Source organism: Nothoprocta perdicaria, unplaced genomic scaffold (genome assembly GCF_003342845.1).
Source record: "Nothoprocta perdicaria isolate Ctin4 unplaced genomic scaffold, notPer1 scaffold_44, whole genome shotgun sequence".
Taxonomy (NCBI): Eukaryota; Metazoa; Chordata; class Aves; order Tinamiformes; family Tinamidae; genus Nothoprocta; species Nothoprocta perdicaria.
This window is the reverse complement of record NW_020455688.1, coordinates 1,422,155-1,445,542: the sequence shown is the minus strand read 5'-3', so window position 1 is coordinate 1,445,542 and position 23,388 is coordinate 1,422,155. Positions and strand designations below refer to the sequence as shown.

Genomic DNA, 23,388 nt, shown 5'->3' with positions numbered 1-23,388 from the left:
GGCGGCGGCGGCAACTTCCCCAAGTGGCGCGGGACGATGCGAGGCGGCTGAGCGCGGCGCCGAGCGCTCCGCGGGCAGCGCAGCCGGGGCCGCGAGCGGGACCAGGGCGGCCGTCCCATGTCCCGCAAGGCCAGCGCCAATGTGGAGTACACGCTGCGCAGCCTGAGCAACCTCATGGGCGAGAAGCGGCGGCGGCAGCAGGAGGGCGGCGGCGGCGGCGCGGGGCCCGGCGCGGCGGGCGAGCGCAGCCTCATCGCCGCCGCCGAGTCGTGCTCCAGCCTGGCGAGCGCGGCGTCGGGCGGCGAGCTGGAGCGCGCGGCGCGGCGCCAGTTCCAGCAGGACGAGACGCCCGCCTTCGTCTACGTGGTGTCCGTCTTCTCGGCCCTGGGGGGCTTCCTCTTCGGCTACGACACCGGCGTGGTGTCCGGGGCGCTGCTGCTCCTCAAGAGGGAGCTCAACCTGGACGCGCTCTGGCAGGAGCTGCTCGTCTCGAGCACGGTGGGCGCCGCGGCGCTCTCGGCGCTGGCGGGCGGCGCCCTCAACGGGCTCTGCGGCCGCCGGCCCTGCATCCTGCTCGCCTCGTGCCTCTTCACGGCCGGCGCCGCGCTGCTGGCCGCGGCGCGCGACAAGGAGACGCTGCTGGGCGGCCGCGTCGTCGTGGGACTGGGCATCGGTGAGCGCGGGGAGAGGGGGGCACGCGGCGGCCGCCGCCTCACGGGGCCCGGGCAGCGCCGAGGGGAGCCCCGCGCCCAGCCCGGTCCCGTGTCCCGGGCTGCCCCGGCCGCGCAGGCCCCGCGCGCTGCCCCGCGGCCGTTGGAGTAACGGCAGTAACGGCAGGGGAAAGCTCCCGTGCGCTCGTCCCGGGCCTCCCTCCTGCAAGCGCGAGGGCAAAGCGGGAGTTTCAGAGCAACCGGGAGTTTCAGAGCTGTCCGCTTTGCTCRGCGAAGTTCGGCTGCTTCGCCGCCGAGTCGCCGCTTCTGAATTCCCCGGCCGCCCCTCGAGCTCCCTGAGCGCACTTGCGGTGATGCAGTTTATGGCCTTGTTAAGGGAGAAAGTTAGTGAGTCACAACAGGCTGCCGGCACTGAGCCCGGATCCGTCCGGCGCGGCCCAGCCTGGGCACAACGGGGCATCGCCCTCGGGTGACACTCCTGTCCTCTGGTCCCCATCGGTGACGCTCCTGTCCCTGTCGGGTGACGCTCCCTTCAGGTGACACTCCTGTCCTCTGGTCCCCATCAGTGACGCTCCTGTCCCTGTTGGGTGACGCTCCCTTCGGGTGACGCTCCTGTCCCTGTCGGGTGACGCTCCCGTCGGGTGACACTCCTGTCCCTGTTGGGTGACACTGCCGTCGGGTGACACTCCTGTCCTTGTCGGGTGGCCGCCCATGCCCTGCCCCGGGGCTCATAACCTTTCCTGATCCACTTCAAGACTCCAGCCTGCAAAGTGTTCATGGAAAACTAAATTCGGGTGCGGGTTGCAGAACTGATATTTTGAACGTAATAGATATAAAAACATCAAGGAGGGCCCTTTTTGCATGTGAGAAGCTACTTGTCTTGTGTCCTTTCTTGATTGTAACCGGTCACGTTGGCAGCTTCCATTAATTTTTCTTTTATTTTTGAGTGGGGAGAGGGTAGGGAGGAAAGGATGTGGCTTGCTGGAGTTTCATACACGTACGTGGCTCTGGAGAGAGATGCACAGACCGGCTGGAGGTGTCTGATGGTGGTGGAAACAAACGATCCCCAGGGATGCGGGGCTTGAGGCTCCGTGCATTTTAGTAGTACATCTAATGTGAAAATGGAAACTAGAAGTTCAGGCTTGAGCCTTTTTAGTTTTATAGATCTCCTGCGTGGCCTGGGGAGAGAGATCTCTGTCTGCATCAGGAACAGAGGTCTTTCTGCTGCTGGAGCTTTGAAAGCTGGAGACAGGAGAAGTGGCTGAGAAATGCCTGGGATTTGGGGAGTACAAAGGAACTAATTTACGTAACATGGTGGGKTTTTTTTCCATTTTTATCAGCGTTTGTTCTTCACCTGTGGTAAGGCTGGTGGCCAGAAATGCAGCATTACCTTAGGCTGCTGTCACTGAAGAAAAGCAGTTAGAATTGGAGTGGTCCAATCCTAACAAGATTCATATTGCAAAAGAAAAACAAAGCGCTCATTCAAAACTGCTCCCGTGCTGCAAAATCTGTCCCTCTGGTTACATGTCGCTTTAAACTTCCCACCAGAGGGAGCCTGGATGATTCCGTGGGGAATCATCCCCACGGATCACAGAAATATGCATTCACTTTTACTTAATAAATGAGTTACTGTGTTACGTGCGGTGCTGACCTGTGTGACCACTGAACTGTGACTGGGACAGCGAGGACTTGTGTTAATTGTGCTCAAGTGGGAAAAACAGCCTCTTTTTCCCTGTGGCTACAGTTTGTGTGGCTGTGGTTAGACTTTCAAGGACAAAATCAGAGAAAATGAGCTGAAATGAGGAACTCCTCTCATGTGTTTGTCTCCTCCTGTTTCTTAGCGTTTTTGCAGCCTTGTGTTAAAACAGAAAAAAAGTTGTTTTCCAGGAACGTCATCATCTGCAATTGCTGGAGGAGAAAAAGAGAAAGACCTTCTCTTGGGGACAAGCTGTACTGCTTTGTGTTGCAAATATCGAGGAGATAAAATAATAATCTGAAACACTTTCTCTTCTTTTCCTAGTTTATGTWTGCAGAAAGTGAAGAGAATTTCAAAGCAGGAAACTGCAATCGGCACAAACAGACTAATATGCTTAGGACTTATCAGGACTACATTTCTAAGAAGGTAGCTCAGGAAGTGAGGGGTAGATGTCTATCGCACGCTCGAGTCCTTTAGAAATCTGGGCAAAAAGGCTTAAGCATAAGGTGAAGGCCGTCACCCCCTGGTGATGAGCTCTGGTGTCCTTGACGCTGTAGGAATTTGGCTGTGTCAGGAATGTAATTTTTGGATGGRTTTTTGTTACCAAAAAAACCCAATAGCAAACATTTGGAAAATTGGGTTGAGTGCTTGGWGGAGCCTTGTGTAAGATCGGCTAGGGTAAACTGCCTTGGTTCAGAGCATATTTGGACCTTTTAACATCTGATAATGCTGACCACCTTAACCTGCTCAGAGAGTAAATTCCATGTCTTAATTTACCAGTTCTTTGCTGTCTGAATCCATTGGCCAAATACTTTGATCACAGCTCACCAATCTGCAGTGGGACGGGCTATCCTTCTGTCTCCTCTGGATGCTGAAGACTTTGTCTCTAGCTGAATCTCCAGCTGGGAGTTGTCACAGGGGTCCAGGGGGACCTTCTCTTCAGTTTACCCTTGCAAGGACAAGCTGGGAAGGAGGAGCAGTTTCAGCCAGGAGCCTCAACGTGCAGAGGTTGGAAGCGGCAGGGCTGCTTGTGCAGCACTGAATTCTAYCGTGATGCACGATCGTTATTTGCACCATTAGATTCTGTTGTCTCGTGCAGCGTGCGGAATAGCTGGTGCTCAGTGAATGAGCCGCCTTTCCAGGGCTTGTTGCCTTACTGGGYGCAAGGCTTGGATGCGACACACACAGCCCGTGTCCTTGGGAAAGCAGCACGAGGGGCTGGTCGTGGCACTGTGTGGGTCCTGCTGCCGGGGCCACAAGGCAGTGGGGACCTGAGCAACCCCAGTCYCTGTCATTGTGCCTGACGTGTCTTTGCAGTGTCACCCTCCTGCTCCRTGCTTGCTTTCCACTCACAATTGCACTGTTTTTTACCCGCTGCATTTGCATGGCATATGCAGTGTTTGTGGTAGCATCTTTTTGTTGGCCAGGTAGGTCATTTGCCCAGCAGAGGTAACGAGACTGTGCACAGGAGTGCGAGAGGCTGGCATATGGTTCAGGCTCCCCTGTGGAGGCTCTCTTCTACTGACATGCAGGGCTGCTAGCAAATAATAAAAATAACTGAGTGTTACAAGAGTATTTGCATCAAACAGTGCTCGTTCTGTCTACCTTGACAGAGATTTAAAAAAGAAAAGGGGGAAAAAAAGCTCAGCCATATCACCTGCACCCCGTGCATGCCTCTAAAATGTTGGATAATAACCAATATAAGCTGTTGGCTGCTAAAGATTAGGATACTTCGGTAATTAAACCACCTCCCACTCCGCGAAGTTTTGAAGCTTGAACCTGCTTTTATCACTATTGAGTTGTTTTAATCCTTTTCTCCCCTCTGGAGATAGTAGTTTGCTGACAATACTGGCAGTGGGGACGGTGGGGAGCGATGGCACAGCCGGGCGTCCCTTCGGATGGGGCTCCGCGCTGCCGTTTTGTGCAGCCGCTTACCCGAGTTTCTGAGCTCTGCAGCTGCTGAAATTGCTGCCTGCACTCGGTGATTGGATCTCTGCACCCTGAAATCTTGGGCAGAAGCGTCTCGTCCATTAGGTAGAAGGATAAATTGGCTTCTGACAGTAACTGTGATCTTGCAGGGCAGCAGGARCACACTGAGATAAAAACTGCTCCTTCAGGTCCTCTGATTCTGTGTGTGGTGCATGTGGTGCTCGGTGGCTCCACTGAATGTTGTTTCTTGCGAGGTTGTTGAGAGCGCAATAACAAAAGACTCTCCTGTTTAAAAACACATGTTGTTRCCTTTTGCAAATATGTGGTGACCAACGCAGAATGGTTTTGTATACTGAATTGTATCTAATGGAGGWTTTCTAAAATTCTGATTCTTCTGGACACTGATTAAAGCCTCAAGGGCATTTGGGGGCTTTTGTGTCTTAAGTTTGGTGCTTTTTTTAGTTTTTTTTTTTAATATATATTCTTAAAGAAAAAAACCCCAAACACATAGTTCACAAACCTTGGCATTCATCTTCTTGGCTCTGAGTCTTACAGTTTTCACTGTATTCAAGTAACTGCTGTTAAGTTAAAATGTGTCTTGCTGCATTTTAAGTATTTTTGGTTCAGATATGAGGGAGTGGGAGAGGCGAATGTCTCCAGTTGGTATCTTCCCATAAACTCATGCTTTTTGTCATCCTCTTTATAAACACACTTTGAAGCCAGCTTGCCAATAGGTGTTTTCTTACCTATTTTGAAACATTTAAATAGATATCATAAGTAGGCTTATTTTCAAAGCACCTGTATTGATTTTTTTATCTGTAGTATTTTCAAAATTTTCGGGTTTATTGCATAGAAGTGTGGTAAACACTGGGGTTACAGAATTCTRTGGGAGTCCTGATAATGGATTATTTCTATTTAATAGGACAACTGGACTCGAGCAGGACTACCCTGGTTGTGTTGCTTGCTGGTATCATGGATACCTAACCAGCTGTGAGGAATAGTTTTGGTTGAAAAACTTGTTTATAGGTGTCCTTTGGTGAACAATTGTGTGATTCTTTACCAATTACGTGTGTGAATTATGAGAATTACTGCGTAATGAGGTTGCTGCAAGAGTTCCGTGGAAGCTCGTGGAGAGGTTGGATTGTGTGGAAYAGTCGCTACAGGTGCGGAAAGCATCAGCGCAGGAGAATCTGGATTTCCTTTTGAGGTTGTTTTGCCTGTTAATAAATACCAAGACAGATGATGCCAAGGAAGCTGCAGAGTCTCGTGCGACAGTTCTGGGTGATTGTGAGATGATGGCTCTCTTGTTTTGTCATTTAGGTATTTCGTTTTTCTTAATTATCTTTTGTGCAATTGTGAACTGCTTAAAAACATCATTAGATATGGAGAAGAAACTAAGTATTTTAGTAAAACAACAAAACAAAAACCCCTTCCTTTTCCCCCTTCAGGCTCTCCATTTCTGATCTASGTCTGTTTTGTTGGAGGCTTTGACCTTACTGAAAATACAGTTAAAAGTCTCTTTGACCTCTCAGGTGTTTGTTTTGCATGCTGCTGTCCCCAGCCACGCGAGCTGGATCGTGGCTCGGGGAGCTCCTGAGCACTTCCCTTGCTCGTCGCCTGCCGCCTGAGCGCGTGAAACGGACACCACGCTCTCGGMTGCTCCCCAGTGTCCAGCAGGTTTGGGACAGGTTATGTGTTTTCAGTACTGTTTTGCAGTGGTGCCAAGGGAGCTGGAGCAGCACCGCTCTCCGTAGCAGATCCAGAGACTTCTGGGCTCTGATGGAAGCCGGTGTTTTCCAGCAGTGCCTGCTCCCGGCCTCTGGGCTCTGTCTTCCAGGTGAATGTTGGGCTGCGGTGCCTGTTTTSCTCAGAATCACAAAGTGCTGCAGCAAATGGTCTCGGCCGGGTGGAGAGCTCCAGCGTGCGCTGATCCATCTGGTCTGTGACACGAGCCTGCAAGGGCTCAGCCAGCCCCAGCGCCCCGGTTCCGGGCCTTAGTTCTCCAACCTGCTTGTCTGTTTTCAGCCCTTGGCATTTGCTTCCACAGATCTCACACCAACAGGTAGCACCGAGGGGTCCCTGATCTTACAAACAGGCGGCCGAGCACCTACCGCCGTGTGTGCGGTTGTTCCTGAAGCTGTTGGGCAGTGAGTGTTGTCTCCATGCAGCGGATGCCAAGCTCCAGACCACGGAAGGTGCCCAAAGTGGTTAGGGCCTCATGTATAAACAAAGTTGTGTACCCAAAATCAGATTCACCTGGCAACAGCCCATATTTTCCTTGTCTGGACAAAATTAATGGATAATTGGAATAACTGCAGAAGCTTATGGTGTAAGTGGTGGTTCCAAGGTGAGAACTTCTTGGGCTTTTTCCAGAAGTGGGGCTTCCTTGGCTACCCTTCCTCATCTTGCACACAGGTGAGATGTTGCAGCCTTTCTGCCCCAAGACTGTTTCCAGAATCCTGTTTGTTTGGTCAGAGACCTCATCTACCTGCTCTTCTTTGCTGTTGCTTCCCACTGCAGGAAAGCAGGACTGGTCATTGTGGCTTTTATGTGACTATGGTCATAATTACTATAAGAAGGGAAGGTTATTTTATCAGCCACTGGAAGTACTAGGGATGTCTTTTTGTGTAGAGAAAGCCACAACATTCCTGCTTTTTACTGCAGAAACTGGGAAGGATAAATTTGAAGTTGGAAAGAGCTGAGGATGGGCTCTGTGTTTTGTCTGTTGAGTTCCCCACTGTATATGGGGAACAGTATTCCCAGCATTACGTGATACTGTGAAGAGGCAGCGTGATGCACGAGGTGCTCCTGTGAGAGCAGCGTCTCTGCTCGCAGGGATCCCTGCAGTGGAGCAAGGTCCCTGACTTCCCGTTGCGGCAACTCTCACCTTCACTGCCCTCGATGCTCATTCTGTGCTAGAACAACGCAGAAACCATACGCACCTTTGAGAAATCTAACTACACATCTTCCTCCTGTTATGTTCTAGCCCTCTGGTTGTTTTTCTTCTGACTCTCAATCATTCCTGTTCTTAGGTTACTTTTCAGGGTTGGAAATTTCAGGCAGGAAAGCAGGCGCTGGAAACTGTGCTGTGCTGCTCTGAGAAATCCCAGGGAAAGAGCCTTGGGCTGTTCTTTTGAGCATGTACAGAGAAGTTGGAAGTTTTTGGTCCTGTTAGCACTTTTCTCTCTTGCTTAGCCATTTCTGACAGTTTTCTAGGTATATTTCTGTAGTTTTAACCGTTCTCCTCTTGGTTTTATCAAATGAGACCTTTGCACTTGTGCCTGCATGAAGGCRTCACCATTTTGAACTTAGGTCCGTCTTGAACTGTTTTCATCCCTCATGTGCGAGGGAGTATGTGATTTTTGGGGGATTCTTAACCTTCTGATTGCTCTAAGTTGTTACTGTGTAAATATKTGTGTTTTTCCTGACATGGTCATAAAAATAAAAGGCTGACCTTAAATAARTGTCAGTCAGTGATCTCATATTGTTGTGACTGTTGTCTTACTGTAAGTCAGAGTAGTGCTCTGATTTTTGAGCTATCAGCGATATTGACCGCAATGARATAGAGAGAGCGGGCAGGTAGTGGTCGTGTTTGGAGCCTAGCAGGAGTCTTGCTCCTTTGCTGTTCTGCTGGGTCCTGCTGTGCAGAAAATAACCCCTTGCTTTACAGTCTGCTCAGCTGCATGTTCAGAGATGGACGGATGGTCAGGATTCAAGACTTTCTTTAAAGAAGAGGTGGATGATTTTGCTGTTGGATGTAACCTCCCTTCCAACCACCACTGCTCTGGGATTCTGTGATAACCATGTTCTGAGCATGGTAGGGCTTCAAACCTTGTGCTGCAGATCAGTCCTGCCTTAGAATCCAAATGYAGATGTCTAGCAACAAAAATTATCAGGGAATTACAAGAAATAGGCTACTATGTTAAGGGTATCCAGRAAAAACTGAAAGGAAATGCTACATATAGCAACTATGAATATGCTTTTTAAATGTGCATTCCTGAGCAAGCACAGGATTGTGTGACCTGAAGCAAATCCCGGGATGCAGGGAGGGTTTTCTGTGGCTGAGAGTCCAACTGAAATGCAGTGGGGAGCACTTGGACTCTTGGGAGTTCACGCAGAGACTGTGAAGAGATGGTGGCTTCTGCAAAGGGTGATTCAGGAACCTAAAGTTACATTTCTCAAGTCACAKCTAATATTTCTTCAGGATCTGCTTATTTGTCCAGTGTGTGATAGTAGGAGAGAAATCATATAGTTGGGTTTTCCTTTTCTTTTCCTTGTTTTTTTATTTTGTGTATGTGTGTATGATTAATGCTCAAGCCAGTGTATTCATTCATTTATTATTCCTAACGGTGTTAGGAGTTATTCTGCCTCATTGCTGTTTTTACCTTAGCTTTCTGTTTGTAGCTGGCCTTGTAGAAAGCTTTTCGTAGTGGGAGGTTTTCCTGGAGATTTGCACTGCCAGAGGTTAACAAGGTAAATTCAGAGGAGCTTTTGACTGAGTATTTGCTTGCTTGGTTTGACCAGCTAATTTTTAGGGCTATTGATTAGAACCACGATAGAGCCTGGAGAGAGTGTAGCATCCAGGAAGAGTGGTGCCTTCGTAGATGCAGGAGACCACAGTGAACCTAGAAGGAAATACAAGTTAGACCAAGGCTGCGTGTGCTTCGAGCGTGCACTTTGGCAAATGTTTGCATGCCAGTGACCCTTTTTGTTTGTTTGCAGGTCCTTGATTACTGGACTGTTGAGGTCAGTAGTAGCTTTGTCAGCGCAGGAATGGGGAATCTGCCTGAGGGGAAGAGGTAAGTCCAGTTTTATTCACTACTGAGTTCAACAGCTTTTGCCTCATAGACTCCCTGCTCCTGCATTAATCATAGGTGCTGCTGACCTCACCAGTCCAGTTGCCTTTGGAAGAGCTTGGCGTGAACGGAAAGTCAGAGACGTCCGGACAACAACCTCAACACCCAGAAGAAAGGGGTGCAAGGAGCTCTGTTGTAAACCTTGTGGTGCTTTAACCCAGGAACACAATCAGTGTGGTAATACTTTGATCCAAATCCTGGGATCTGGTTTAGCTCTGTTTTGTTTTGGGCTAGGAGGGGAAAGGAAGCCAGGAAGGTAGATCCTTCTATTACAATTTTAATAACTGACTAGAGCGTTGCTGGGAGAAATCACTGGTGCGCCCAGCAGGGACCCGGACACAGGAGATCACAAATAACTTCAGCTCTTCTTTAGCCCCTCTCTTTTACTGAGTGACACTATTCCCTAAATTATTAGAAAACTTGGATGAAAAGGTGCTATTCATCTTGAAAGTTTAGCTTTGGGGAAGAGCACAGTGGTACCTGGGGTACCTTTGTGGTTTCCTTTGTGCATCTCCATGTCGCACAGCTTAGGGAGCTGCAGGGCTCCCCTCCTCTCCGCTCTCTGGTTTTATCAAGGAGGATAAAGAAGAATATCATGTTCAACATTGTGTGTGCTTTTGGAAAAGCTTTAGTTTGAAGGCATAACTTTAGAGTTCAAGCTTGTTGTTGATTTGCTTTGTTTCGTGTCTGCTGATGGTGACTTGTAAAGCAAGAAAGGAGACTGCTTGTGTCTTGGTGCTGATTCTGCCACCTCTTTCTGAGTCTTCATCCCCTGGAGTGCCAAGCTCTCTGTTGTATCAGTCTGCAGGGCTTCTCCCTGATTCACAGTTAATTGCTTTGCTTGACACCCAAGAGCTATCCGGGTGATTAATCATTATCCCCTTGGATGTGGAGTGCTCCCTTGTACAGAAGAAATAGTGCTCTCAACTTATAGACACAGCAGTGCAGAAAAGAGCTTTTTTTTCCCTACGTAGCCCAAGACCAGCATCTCACTCTGAGACCAGCTGTGTTGCCTATTTGTAACATTTTTATTTATCTTCTTTAGAGGTTAGATCTAATACATCCAGTAATTGGTAAAATTCTTAAGGCACCTGTGTGTGTTTCCTGTCAAACTCTGGCTTTTCTTACCTAGAATCTGCACCATTTTTGGTGGTTCAGATGGTTTGCCCATTTTGGTATGGGCATATACTCCCTTGCGTCTTTTAACCGTGAGTATGGACGTGTATGGGGCTGACTTGGGTTAGATGAGCTGCTCGGGTGCTGGGCAGATGATTCAAGCCTCTTCTGGAGTTGCTAAACTTGTCTGGAGCTTTCCTTTCATTTCTGCTTTGCTTCCTAGAGGCTCATTTCCAGCTAGCTGAAGTGACGCCGACACGGACATCGTGGTGAGAACCTTTTATGGACTTTTGTTTTAATCCAACTCTTCAGATTTTTGGGTGATCTTCATCCAGCTGGCAGGGCTTATCCCAGTCATGGAATGTTTGAGATTGGAAGGGTGCAGCGTGGCATCCAGGTGGGTTTGGAAGATCTCCTGAGAAGGAGACTCCACAGACTCCCCTGACAACCTGTGCCAGTGCTCTGTCACCCTCACAGCAAAGAAATTCCCTTATCCTGAAGTTTCCTGTAGACAGGAGCTTCTTGGCGAGGTGTGGAGAAAAAGCACTTGTTGCATTGATCCGTAGGAGGGAGAACAGGGAGCATGAGTATCACAGTAGGAATATTTCTGCCCCAGCGGTGCCTCTGCCACCAGTGTCTTTCTGGCCCACGCTGGTGAGGAGGCAACTCTGATCCAAGCGTCCAAGGCAACCACCTTGGGAAGCACCGACCAGGCATCTGGAGATGGCTCTGTGTGTGTATGGCAGGAATTGGGTAACAAAATTAAATCTGGGGATGTTTTAACCAGTGTTAACTACTGTGTTGCCTTTCTGTGGTGGAAAAAAAGTGGTGAAAGGAGGCTCTGCAAGAGGATAATGTAAATCACTTGTGCCAATTTTTTCAATATTCTTTCTGTGTGAACAGATTCCACAATTCTGTTGTGGAGGATAGAAGAAATTTAAAAAAGCTTTGGGATATGGAGTAGTTTTCGCTCCTCCTTCAAACTTTTCTCAAGGAGAAAGTGTTTCTTGGCTCAGATAATATGGTCTTGTATGGGATGGTGCCTACACAGAGCAAGTAGCTCCCTCGTTCATTGAAAACTAATATTAAGTTAGAGGCTGGATTCAGTCCCTTTTCAGCACCGTAAACTAGTGGGATTTTATTGACRCTGCAGTTCCACGGCTTCCTTTATACTTATGTTCTTGATAAATTATTAATTAATGTAGTTGTTTAAAGAAGCTGTGGATCAGGTCACCGAAGAACTATAGGTGCACGTGGAAGTTATTAGGTTTGCACCCTGGTAGATGCGTAGGTCATGTTGAGCTGTACTTAAGAAATGCAACTTTAGGCTTATCTGTAAGGGGTTGTGGGGTTATTCCTGCCCAGGTGCAGGACSCTGCGCTTGCCTCTGTTGAACCTTATGATTATTCACACATAGGGTTATAACACACATCAACTTTTAACTTTGGCCAGCTGTAAGAGTCGTGTTTTCATATATCTTGTTTTTCATGACGTTTTAAAATWAGATTGGCAATTGTGAATGTATTCATGCAGCCTTGGGAACAGAGCAGAAAAGCAACAAATCCAGAAAGTAAGTGCTCCAAATATTCCATTTGGACATGAGCATGCAGTCTGAATAGAACCTTTTTATAAGGCAAATATGGGCACAGACAAAAACCACAGAATCCTAAACCTGCCAAATCGTAGTGGTTGACATGTTATAGTGCAGCTGCACAGGATCACTAAAAATCAAAAACCTGAGTATTTCACACCTGAACTGTATGGAAAACACAACGTGAACGCCGAAGCAGCTCGTACTGACTTCAAATATTGCAGTAGGGAAATGTCAGTTGTACATTTGAAAGGCCTGACTTGTTAAACCTTGAGTGCCTGACACAGTCTTTTGCTGAATAAACATAAGCCTGACTTGTAGTGCTTGGTTTTGTTGTTTACTGGCTGCCTGCTCCTAGAGGAGCTGCATCGCTTGGTGCCTCCGTGTCGCCTTCCAGAAAGTGGCCCTGATGTTTGCCTCRCCTTTCAAAAACTTTCTGAGACTTGTTTGTAAACAGCACTTCACGAAAGCAGTGTCTTTAATAATTCATAGCTGGGATTTCTGTATTCTGCCCAACAACACAGCTTCTGTGAGAAGCTGCACAGAGGGACTTTCAATTGCTCAGGCTCCCGCTACAGACAGGTCTCCATTTCCCTCCTTCCCATGGCTGTCCTTCATGCAGGCAGATTGCCTTTCATCTAGAAAATGGTCAATGCTTTTGGTAAAATCTGGAGCTCAAATTTTACTAAAATGCTTCTAATTTATTTGTTACAAATTACACTTAATGGCTGTTACAAAGCCAAATGGGAATTACCTCGGTATTTCTACCCAACTAGATGTACAGACAATGCTTAATTGATATCCAGTTGTAACGTGTTTATCACTACATTAAAAACAAACAACAACAAAAAAAACAAGATAAAGGAAAATTGGCCCAATTTGCAATTTTAAGATATATCTCCATAGAGTCACAGAGGAACAACTATAGGAAGTTAGTGATGCAGCCTGTCACATTATCCTTTTATTCCTAAATTACTCCCTGAAGTCTTTCCTGTTGCTCACACATGGTTTGCAGAAGTCCCATGAATGGGCTCTCCTACTAAATGGTAATTTATGGCTAAATTTGAGTAGGCGCCTTGGAGGAAGACTCAAAATGCTCTGTGTTTTAGCCGTCTAAAGAAAGGAAAGGATTTGCAGTCAACTTGGTGGTGTTGAAGAGCCTGTCCTATTGCACGTGGGGCTGAAGAGCAGTAGCTCTTTGCAGATCAAGTGTTCTGCATTGGAGACCTCTACAGTTGTTACATTAYTGGGATGGGTCACAGATGCCAAGGAAAGAGATTTTGCTGTTAGGAAAGGGGCTTTAGTGGCAGAAACCAACGTGGCTGGACTCGATCTTGAAGGTCTTTYCCGGCCYTKCTGATTGTGTAAGAACTGAATTCTCCTGGGTTGAAGCCTTCTTTAAACCTTACAGCATTAAATTTGTCATCAGCTGGGCATGTTGTGGAGTGGCTCATAAAACTCTTTTACAGTGAAAACACTGTGGTATTATTTTATTCTTGCATACAGTAAGGGACTAATAGCAGTGCTAATGGGAGAAGGAAGCAGTGGTGGTGAAGCACCCAGAGCTCAGGTCTGCTGTAAACGGCTTTGCGCGTCTGCCAGGGCCTGGTCCTCGAGCTCTACTTATTAGAAGGCATCACGGCCGCTTTCTTTCTGACTCACAGTTATTAGTGCYCCGTTTAATGAGTCCTCCAGCCGATAATTAGTTCTGCTTCCTTGATGTTGCCCTCTTAGAGTATTCTTAGCAGTCTCTACCTTTAGTTTGAGAGAGAAGAGCAGCCCTGGTCTACATCCTCTTCCTTAAAGTGTAAATAAAAGAAATTCTTCAACTTTGAAATGAAAACTCAATTACAGCTGGCTAGATTTTACYGTAATTATGTTTCAATTAGATCTGGCTTTATGAAAGCTTAATTAAAAGATCAGGTGAAGTGTGGATCAGCTTATAGGGGAAAATGAGATGGGGCGCTAATTGCTTCAAGGAGGCCTGTGAGGTTGAGTCCYGTCGCTGCTCTAGTGGCAGGACTGTGAGACTGTTTGCCTAGAAATACCCCCTGCAAAGCCAGTGATGCCGACGCTCTGAGCAGAGAGATTCCTGCTTYTCGTTGGGTTTCTTTGTGGTTGTGGCATGAAATTGTTCCCCTTGGGACTCGAAGGTCTTGTCAGTTCACCAGAGAGCACTGGCTGAATTTTTATCTGTACCTCTCCCTTCCATTCGGAAGCATGTTGGAGATACCACCTCTATTTCCTTTTAATCTCCAGGTGCCCTAGAGTTTCCAGGGTCTTGTTTCAATTAATGACATCTACTGAGGGCATCGGAGTGGCTGCCTGGGCCTTGCAGTGGGGCTGCAGCTCTCCCTTCATGACGGCTCCCTGGCTCCGTCCCCACTGCCGCCTCCCCGCGTCCTCCTGCTCCAAGCACTGGTAATAAGGAGGTCTACAGAGCAAAACTTGAATTAAAGCAATCCTGTTAGCAGAATTACATGTGCTGCTTGAGAGGCMGCTGGCAGTGCGACGTGGCTGGGGTCTGCAAGGTGTCCAGGTCTGAAAGCCATCATCTCCAGGAATGAACCCATGTGCCTTGAGGGGCCAGCACTGCGTGGGTGAAGATTCCTGCTTACCTGGGACTGCTCCTCTTGTCAACAAGATCTCTTATTGTAGCTGCCTTTCACTGGAGGCAAATAACTGCTACTGGAACGACAGAGTGTGCGGACCGTGTGGGAAACCTTCCGGACGCATTTAGGCTGAGACGTTTGCCCTAAAGCAACGTGCAGCTTTCAGACTGTGGCCAGTGGCCAAGGGAGTTGGCTTCACCAGTGCTAAGGAAATGCCCTTTCTTCAGCACGCAGAACTTGCAGGGTACCCCAAGAAAAAGCATTGCACTTTTCCTTTACCCACTACTGCAAACATGGGCATCTTCCACATTTTCCTTCCTTTTTTTTTTTTTTTTCTTTTTTAGAAGTTGTTGGCCTGAATCAATGCATAAATAGATACACTTCATTTTAAAAGAGGAAAAAAAAAAAAAAGCCATCCATTTTTGGAATACACTGATTTGAAACTTGAAGGATGATTCCCATGCTCTGCATTTCCACGGGGCCTCTGCACTCCTTTATATGTTCGCAGAGCAGGGCTTTGTAGTGGCCTGCCCAAAGCTAGCAGGGTGAGGCAGGCAAAGAGAAGGGTTTGGGTGGATTGCCCAGCTCAGATCTTCTGCACATTCATGCTGCGCATTAACAGGCTGCCGTACTGTTCATGGCRCTTGTACTGCCCCTGTTTGCGGCAGGTCCTGCATTTTTCTGCATTCTCTGAGTGCTCWGAGCATGCACACAGTGCCACCCCTGCTGCTAAACCACATTCAGCAAAGTTTGGAAAGGCAGCATTTTGTTTTGCTTTGCTTTCCTGTCAGCATTCAAACTCATCACCTGAAAATAASACTTTTCTGTAAAGAAATTCTTTGCTAAAGCCAGAAGTGACAGAATCCCAGAATGACTGAGGTTGGAAGGGACCTCTAGAGCTCACCTAGTCCAACCCCCTGCTCCTCAACTGCCTGTTTTCCCTAGRTGCAGGTGAGCAGCAGGAACAGCATGGTGTGCACAGCCAAAGCATCCACAGCAAAGCATTCCTTGGATCAGTTACAAGCAGTTTGTATACAAATACATAATGCAGCTATTAAAACGGAAAGCTGCTTCACTTTCACAGTGAGGGAAGTGAGGCTTGCCTGACATGTCTGTACAAGCAGTTATGCAGAAAGCTGCTCTGTTGTGTTTATAATTTTCAAGTGGAAATAAAATATTCTCCTCTGGAGTGAGCAACTTTGCCATATGGTGGAGGTAAATAGGAGACCTGTGCTGCTTTACTCTTTCACATAGGAAAGACCTTCCACAGCTTGTGAGCTCACAGAGTCTTTGCAAATGAAGGTAATTCAGAAACAAAAAAGAGTTTTTTGCCAGTTGCCTTTTAGTAGCTTTTAGGTGTAGTTATTAATCTGGTACTATTTTAATGGCTGAAGAATGCACTTGGTCACAGTTCCTGGTGCCTTTCAAGTACGCYGAACAATGGCAAATTCCATATGGAAAATTAGCAATAACACCTGCCCCTGTGTGCCTGTGCATRTATGTGCTTTTTGAGAAATGAATGCCTAAATGGGGGAGAAAAAACAAATCTGAAAATGCTATTCCAGAAATAACTCTTCTGTTCCTGCCTAGCTGGCAGGAAAGAGAAAAAGAAAAAAAAAACCAAAAAAGGGAGCAAATCCACTTAGGGATTGAAGCTTGCARCTTGTTAAATGCAAATTGATAGCTATATAAGTGACCCAACAAAAGYCTTCTTAAGCTCCTTTTCTTGCTGAAACTATAGATCTAGATTAGCCATCAATTGCGCTGCTTACATGCTCTGAAGAACCTGTCACAGGCTATTTCACTTCCTTACTGGTTTGCTTGTTACTCTKCAATGTCTCTATTTTCAGGTGGATTTTTAGCAGGAAGCGTTCTGTTTAAAGCTTGGCATGTTCTGAGATCATTCTTAAAGCTAGAGCTGCTCCTGGGTTTGGGCKGGATGAGGTGTTTAATGCTCCTTCTCACGCTCCGGGTTCCTGGGATAGGATCCACCGCCCCGATGACCAGCACGGATTTCCTGTACGGTGCTGAGTGGGAACGGAGGCGCCTCCTTAGGATGGGCAGGAGCCCAGGCAGCAAGTGGAGCTGAGTCTAACCAAGCACTTGACAACACATATTAGGAGGGAYGTTGGTTGCCTGTTATGGAAGACGGAATTTGGAAAACTAATTCTGGGTTGCTGTGAAGCGAAAGCCGTGATCTGCCACCTGCAGTGCTAAGTATTCCCTTCTGCTTTGAGCATGGTTGCCTGCATGTGACCTCAAGAGCTTCCTCCATTCAGTTGCTTTCACGGGRGGTGTTTCTCCTCCCTTTTCTCCTCCTTATTCTGTTGATGCTCCCAGAGTTTGGCACATCTTGTGCCCTGCTCTGCACAGGGCTCTTCTTTAGGGGAACTGAATACTTGCAATTTCCAGCTGTGAATAACATTTTGGTCTCTATTTCCTGTCTTTGTTAGGAGTGCTCTTAAAGAGTCTTGCAAATTTGAATCTATGTTTTCAAGTTCTTGCTAAATCTCTTTAATAAACTTCAGTTTCTAGTCTTTAAGTCTTAGGTTCTTGTCTGTCTTTACTACCAGTTTCTTAGTTAATTTCTTGTTGCCTTAACCACCTAGTTTCCAGGCTAAAACAAACAAACAAATCTGGATTGCAGAATCTCTTCCCACAACACTGTAGGAAAATAAGTATTCTGATACATATTCTATCTTGATTAATGAATTTATAAAATCTTCTTGAAAGATCCTGCCCTGAAGATGTCAGGAAAGCCTTAGCACTTCGGTTGCACACGTGCTGTATTCTTGTGTTACCATCGTAAATAGGTAAAATTTGTCTTTGAACCTGTAACTTGATCAAGGCAGAGTTTTAAACTTGAAATTATCTTTGTGTATAATGTAATGTAGCAAGGCCAACATCTGTTTATTAGTCTCCTTTTTGCAGTACTGGTGACAGCTGTGGCACACAGTTACTGTGTGAAGTATTTAAGTGAAGGTCCTCGTCCTTGTTTGATACACCCCACAGTGATTTTTACACTTGAAATGTAGGGGAGTTGCACTTAGATCTGCCTACTACACACAAAATCGTGACATCTTGGAGCCAGTGGTTTGTCACTGTGTGYGTACCCATTTGGGGCTCTCTTGTCCCTGAGTACAGCTATGCAGCTGCTGAGAAACAGGCGCCTACTAATCCTGTGTAGCAGAAAGTGCAGTGGAAAAGCGCTGCCAAATCACCCCAAAACCCCTTTGAGTACCCACTTCAGAGATGCTGGGAGTGCCTTTCCCGTGTGTCGTGGTGAGCGGGAAGCCCASATGTTTTATAGGAGACTTGAGCTTTTATGTGAAGTTCACAGTCTGTAAGTGCTGTTTGAATGAACATTTGGGCTTCATCTCTTCGACAAGTGTTGGGTGAGCTAAAACAGGGCKCAAGTGTCCTGCCTTCTTCAGTGCTTCCCAACAGCATGTTCAGGGAGAGACTCTGATACCCCTTAATGAAAACAGGAAATGTTAATGGTAACAGCAAAAAGGGACTCTGGGAGACTCTGAAAAGGCTTCATATTTACTCTAGTTAGGCCTTATTCCAGAGTGATAGTTTCTGAACATGTTGTGGAGTTGTCTACAGAATATAGGTGGTTGGTCCTGATCCAGGTAGCTAATTTGTGTGTGAAAGCTAATAGACTGTTAAAATAAATGCATCTTTACTGCAAAGGATGTCTTGTTTGCTAATGCTTGTTATTTTTCACCTAACACACTACATATATGGATTCTTCCTTAGATTAACAATAAAGAATATATAATTATTATGAAACTGTCACTTTTTATCCACAAAGTTAACCGATTTTTTGCATTAAGCCTCTTGAGTATTAATACTCAATTACACCAGTAATATTCTAAAATTATCTATTGGCAGGAATGACTTACAGGATGTAGAGGAGCTTCTCACTGTCCTTGTCTGAACTAAAATAAAAGTCTTGGGGAATAGTATGGAGGAATACAACTGAAAAAAGGCTCAGTGAAAGACTTATTGTCTCTATATATTAAAAACCTGATACTCTTCTGGGATCAGCTGTGTTTCAAGATGCTGCATTTAGATTGCATGTTCAATATYCAAGACACAAGAATCTTATCAAATTTCCTATAAAGTCACTAGAACAGCACATTAGTCTGGTATTTGGATCTAGCTTGGCAAACTTCTCTAATTCCCTTTGGAGTTTTCTATTTTAATAAAAAAAAATCATATTCAAACTTTCTCATAGCAATGCAACATCTATTAAGCTATTTATTAATATTTCATTCCTGGTTGTCTTTGCTATACAGTTATTCCCAATCAGCCTCTGTAGATCCTGCGGAACTGTGGAACCATTTCCCAGAGATACTTGGAATCCTTGCAAGCAGTGCAGACCTCCAAGGGCTGCTTCTTAATGAGCTAATTTTAAAGTTAGTTGTATTAAAATTTAACATCTTAATGAAGATTCACTCTTGCAAGTTCAATCTATCAAAGATATGTAATAGCATACAGGTTAAAAAATAGAAAAGACTATGATCTTAGTGTAATAATCTCGGTTTAGCTTTATTTGTTAGTGAAGAATGTCTCAATCTTAGCGAGTGTCCTCCTGAAAGGAAATGTTTGAATAATTTCTGTTCCTATTCAGTTGGAGCTCCTAAAATAAATTCCCTATTCAGCTGTCACTGATTTTTTCTTGTGAATAGGGATTAATGGCTCAGTTACTGAATGCCTTCCATAGCGGTACTGAAGGAAAAACAGGAACACACTTGCTATCTATCTATCTATTTATTTATTTATTTATTTATTTAATTAATTTATTGTGATTACTTCACACCTTGGTTTTATTGTGGTTTCGTCACATTTTGGTTTTCAGTTTCCAGCCTGACCGTCTAAAGCTGCTGTTCATCCTGTCTCAGGCCAGCGTCTTGATGGTACCTGGTTCTACCTCTAGGCCTGAGTGACCTCTAAGTGTATATAAGAAATATAAATGTTAGCAGGCAGAGGGAGGCCCTTCTGCTTGTTGGATTGCCAGCTTTCCCAGGGAGAGAAGTAGTGGAGGTGCAAGGCCTTAGTGGAGGAAAAGAGGGACAAACCGGTGGTAGCCCCAGCTTCTGCATGAGCCTCCCTAACGCTTCAGCTCTCCATCAGGGCCACCATTTGTCTGCATATTTTCGTAAATGAGAGTTTGGATTCCTTGTCTGCATGTTTTCATAAGTGTGAGCTTGGATTCCCTTTTTCCTGTTGTTTTGCTAGGCTAGCTTTAATCTCATTTCTAAAAATGTCTTTTTAATTCTCCTGATCATCACTGGAGTTCTCCTTTATAACCTTTTTCTCTTGTACATATATACATTGTTGATTCTGTGCCTGAACTACTTAATAAATTCTGTRTAATGCTTTGGTTGGTGGTATGAATACTTATATGTTCATACTGCAGATACCTTCTGGAATGCTAATACAGCCCTAACGTGCCTCCCTGAACCTGCTTTCTCTTGATTTCCTTAAAATGGAGTTGTGCCCTCTGTCTCTTATCTCAGCGTTCAGATTAGAGTAGCAGCTATAGTAATCAGTCTCTTAAATGAGTATCTGAGAAGTTAAATAACATTTAATATGATTATTTCAGTTCCTCATATTGACTAAGGCTTCCTGCATGATAATTATCTGCATCTTGTGGTCCAAATTTAAGGAGTCTTCTATTATATTTGTTCCTGAACTGTTCTCTTAATGAGGTTGGAAGGCCAGTGCCKTGGTTAGATGGGTGAATAAGGATGGGGCTCGTCTGGTGTCCCTGATATCCTGGCCATGGTGCCCACTGAAGAGCTTGAACTGCCTCTGACAGAGCTCCCAGCTAATTGCTCTCCTTTTCTCTTCCTCACATCTTGTCACTTAACCAGCTTCATTCCTTGGGTAGTGCTGTACTTGCCCACAGCCAGCATCTTTCCTTTGGGGTGAACCGTTCAGCAGTAAGAGCATATTAAAAATATCATCTTAGTGTCAGTGAAAACAGTCTTATAGGAAAGATTAGGAAAAGATTACTTTGCAGTCATATTTGTTTTGCTAGGAAAGTTGCTCTTTGTTTTTATTTTTTTAAAATATATCTATTAAAAGAACTACCTAATGAATTCTTGTTGTTACATATTTCAGAGATGTTTATAGTTGATTAACATTTAATGCCTTGCTTCTGATTATGCTTTTTCACAAGTATTTCCTCTCTTAGGCTGTAGCAATTGAAAGCAATCCTATAATGTGAATAACATGCTAAAATCAAAAATATTATCATTGCTTTTTAAAGAGGTATGAATTTTTCCTTAATGTGGCCTGCCTCAGAATAACTTTCTTACTCCATGTCATTCTTAGAAAGAATTTTGCCTTTGTTGAAATGAATGCCTGCTGGATGGCAGCCAGTCACATTAGGTGGGTTTTCTTATTTGTCCCTTCCCATTTCCCAAAACCTGCTTCAGACTTGGAAGCAGAAGTATGTTTCGATGTCACTGTGATGGGTTGCCATCCATCACTTTATTTTCTACAAACTAAGTTGTTTTTTCTTTGTTTGCTTTTTTTGTTGTTGTTAGGATGTCTTTAAGCTTTCTGTACATTSTAGGAAATCCATTAGTGAGAGTAAGGCCTGAGTACACGTCAAGAAAGGAGAACTTTGAGAGCATCATTATGAAAGTTTCCAAAGGTCAGAAAGTGGATGTGGATGCACCAGTGACCAGGGGGTATCTGTCACTCTGGGAATGTGATGCTAGGGAGGCATTTGACTTCTCCTGCAGTATGTGGCAAATACATTGTTATATGGAGAAAACTGGGTATATTCTTTAATATGCAAGTATAGTCACGATGTTGAAAGATAGCAGTTTGGTGAAGTATCAGGGGTCTGAACACACCTATGTTCAGTGTTAAGATAAAGGGCATTAGAATAATTAGCAGTTGGGAAAGCTCTCTGAGATGAGTTGGGTGTATTGTGCAATCTACAGAAGAGAACCTTAGCCTACAAAACCAGTTTTACCGAGCTGAGATTCTTTTCTAACTTCTTATTTTTTTTCCCAAGAAATCCTATTTTGTTAATTGCAAGGCTGATGATAACTGATCTGAACCATTGTATGGATGTCAGCTGAATAACTGGTGTCACTGAACGTGTGTAACCTTCCCCTGGCAATTCTCGGAGACATTAGCTTTCTGGTAGAAGGCAGTAATAGCAGTAAGCCTCCTGCTGTCATGATGTCCCTTGCTCAGGAACATAATGGCACTTTGCAAAAGTGTTTTAACCTTCACATTACCCTTATGTTACAGAAATGGGCTATGGTTATGCCCATCAATAGCAAGTATCACCCTAACTACAGTTAACGGCATTTCTAGCACCTTCCAGGATTGATGCTGTGCTCTGGATGCTGTCAGTAGCTTTTAGGCTGTTCGGTGGTGCCACCTGTGTTTTCTGAGTGCATTGGTAGCAGATTTCTCTGACTGGATTTAAAACAAGGTTTCTTTGCAGATCATGCGTAAAATCAACCCTTCTACGTAGCTGCATAGACTAAACTGAGAGGATGTTAAGCAGGAAAATGTGTCCCAGGATCTGAAAGCTGAGCAGCACCCAACCAACCAGGTGGAGAAGAGCAGCCAGGTTGAGGGGGTAGATTGCTCTACTGAGGACAGATCGTGTGTCTGAGCTCAGAGCCCTCGGCCCCGCCGGCTATGAGTATTGTAATAGATGAATCTCAACTAGTTTTCACCTCCTTCATATTAAATTTTCTGACTTTTTTTCTGACTTTGTTGTGCTGAAAGGAATTGGTAGATGGAGAATTTTTATTCCAAAGTGTTATGTTTCTGTAAGCTGAACTGTTGCGACTTGGCACGCAGTCAGAATAACTTCTTTCATAATTCAGTAATGTTAAAAACCTGGCTGACATTTGCAGTGTGGAAAAGGAGCAAATGAAATTAGTGTGAGCCTGTGGAGGCATCCCCGCTTGAAGCACAATGTTCTCCTGGGTAATTGGCTTCCAGGCTGCACTCTTATGCGTGAGGTATCATTATATAGGAATCTGGCCTGAACTCTAAATGTCAAACTCAAATAGTATGGAGAATCCTGTTGTAGTCTCCCAGCTTCACCATAAATTTAAGTTATGTAATTAAAAAAAAAACACAGAAAGCAGCTCTCTTGCAGAGCATATTGTTTTTAACTGTGCACATCTTTCTAATAAAGTCCATGCATAGACCTTGCCATCTTTGYCTTACAAATTCACTTCACTGAATGATTCAAAGATACCCTTCCTAGGAGTGTGTGTTATTTCTCTAAGGCTTTTAGTGGTATCCTCATTTGCAGAGCATAAGGGAGGATGAATATTAGGGACTAGCTTTGAGTAGCATCTCTTAAGAAAAGTGCCAAGTCTCTTATTTTTTAAGTGTTCCTCAAAAGAGGGAAGTGGAACAGTTTTTACTCCTCTGTATTTACTGCAAGGGCTATTCTGTGTTTATACCTCCAAGCTTCTTTTTGGAGGACATCATTCCCAGTGCCCTRATATTCAATCATCTTCTCTCATTTTCTTATTACTCTTGTGAACAGCAGGGAAGATCTTTATGGAGCAGTTGATAAAATAGCCTTTCCAGGCTGATATTTTGCACCCTTGAAATACCATGGATTTTTAGCTAAGGTTGGTCTGTTATAAACAGGAGTATGTTGAAAACAGCCCATGTAGAAGATGCTGGAATTGTTCTAGAGCTGAAGGGAGGAAAGAGCTGCTCTCCTGCCAGGAGTGATGAGAGTGGCAGACAGCAAGGTCCCTGCAGAGCTGCTAAATGTCTGGTCCACATGCAGACTTAGTCATGAATTCCCTAACCTGGTGATAATTGGAAGCCTAGGGTCTGATAAGGGATTACTTGATCCTTTCTCTGCTGTTGAGCTTTTCCTAAGCCTTTGCTGCCGGCTGCC

At 45.2% G+C, this 23,388-nt stretch overlaps 1 protein-coding gene across 1 annotated transcript in view; it reads left to right on the top strand.

Annotated features, from left to right (window-relative positions):
• The first annotated feature begins 117 nt into the window (after window positions 1–117).
• Window positions 118–23,388, top strand: part of SLC2A13 (solute carrier family 2 member 13) — a 125,038-nt gene continuing 101,767 nt past the window's right edge. The window contains exon 1 of the mRNA XM_026046380.1: window positions 118–673. Within this exon, the coding sequence (XP_025902165.1) occupies window positions 118–673 (556 nt within the window). The remainder of the gene's footprint in view (window positions 674–23,388) is intronic.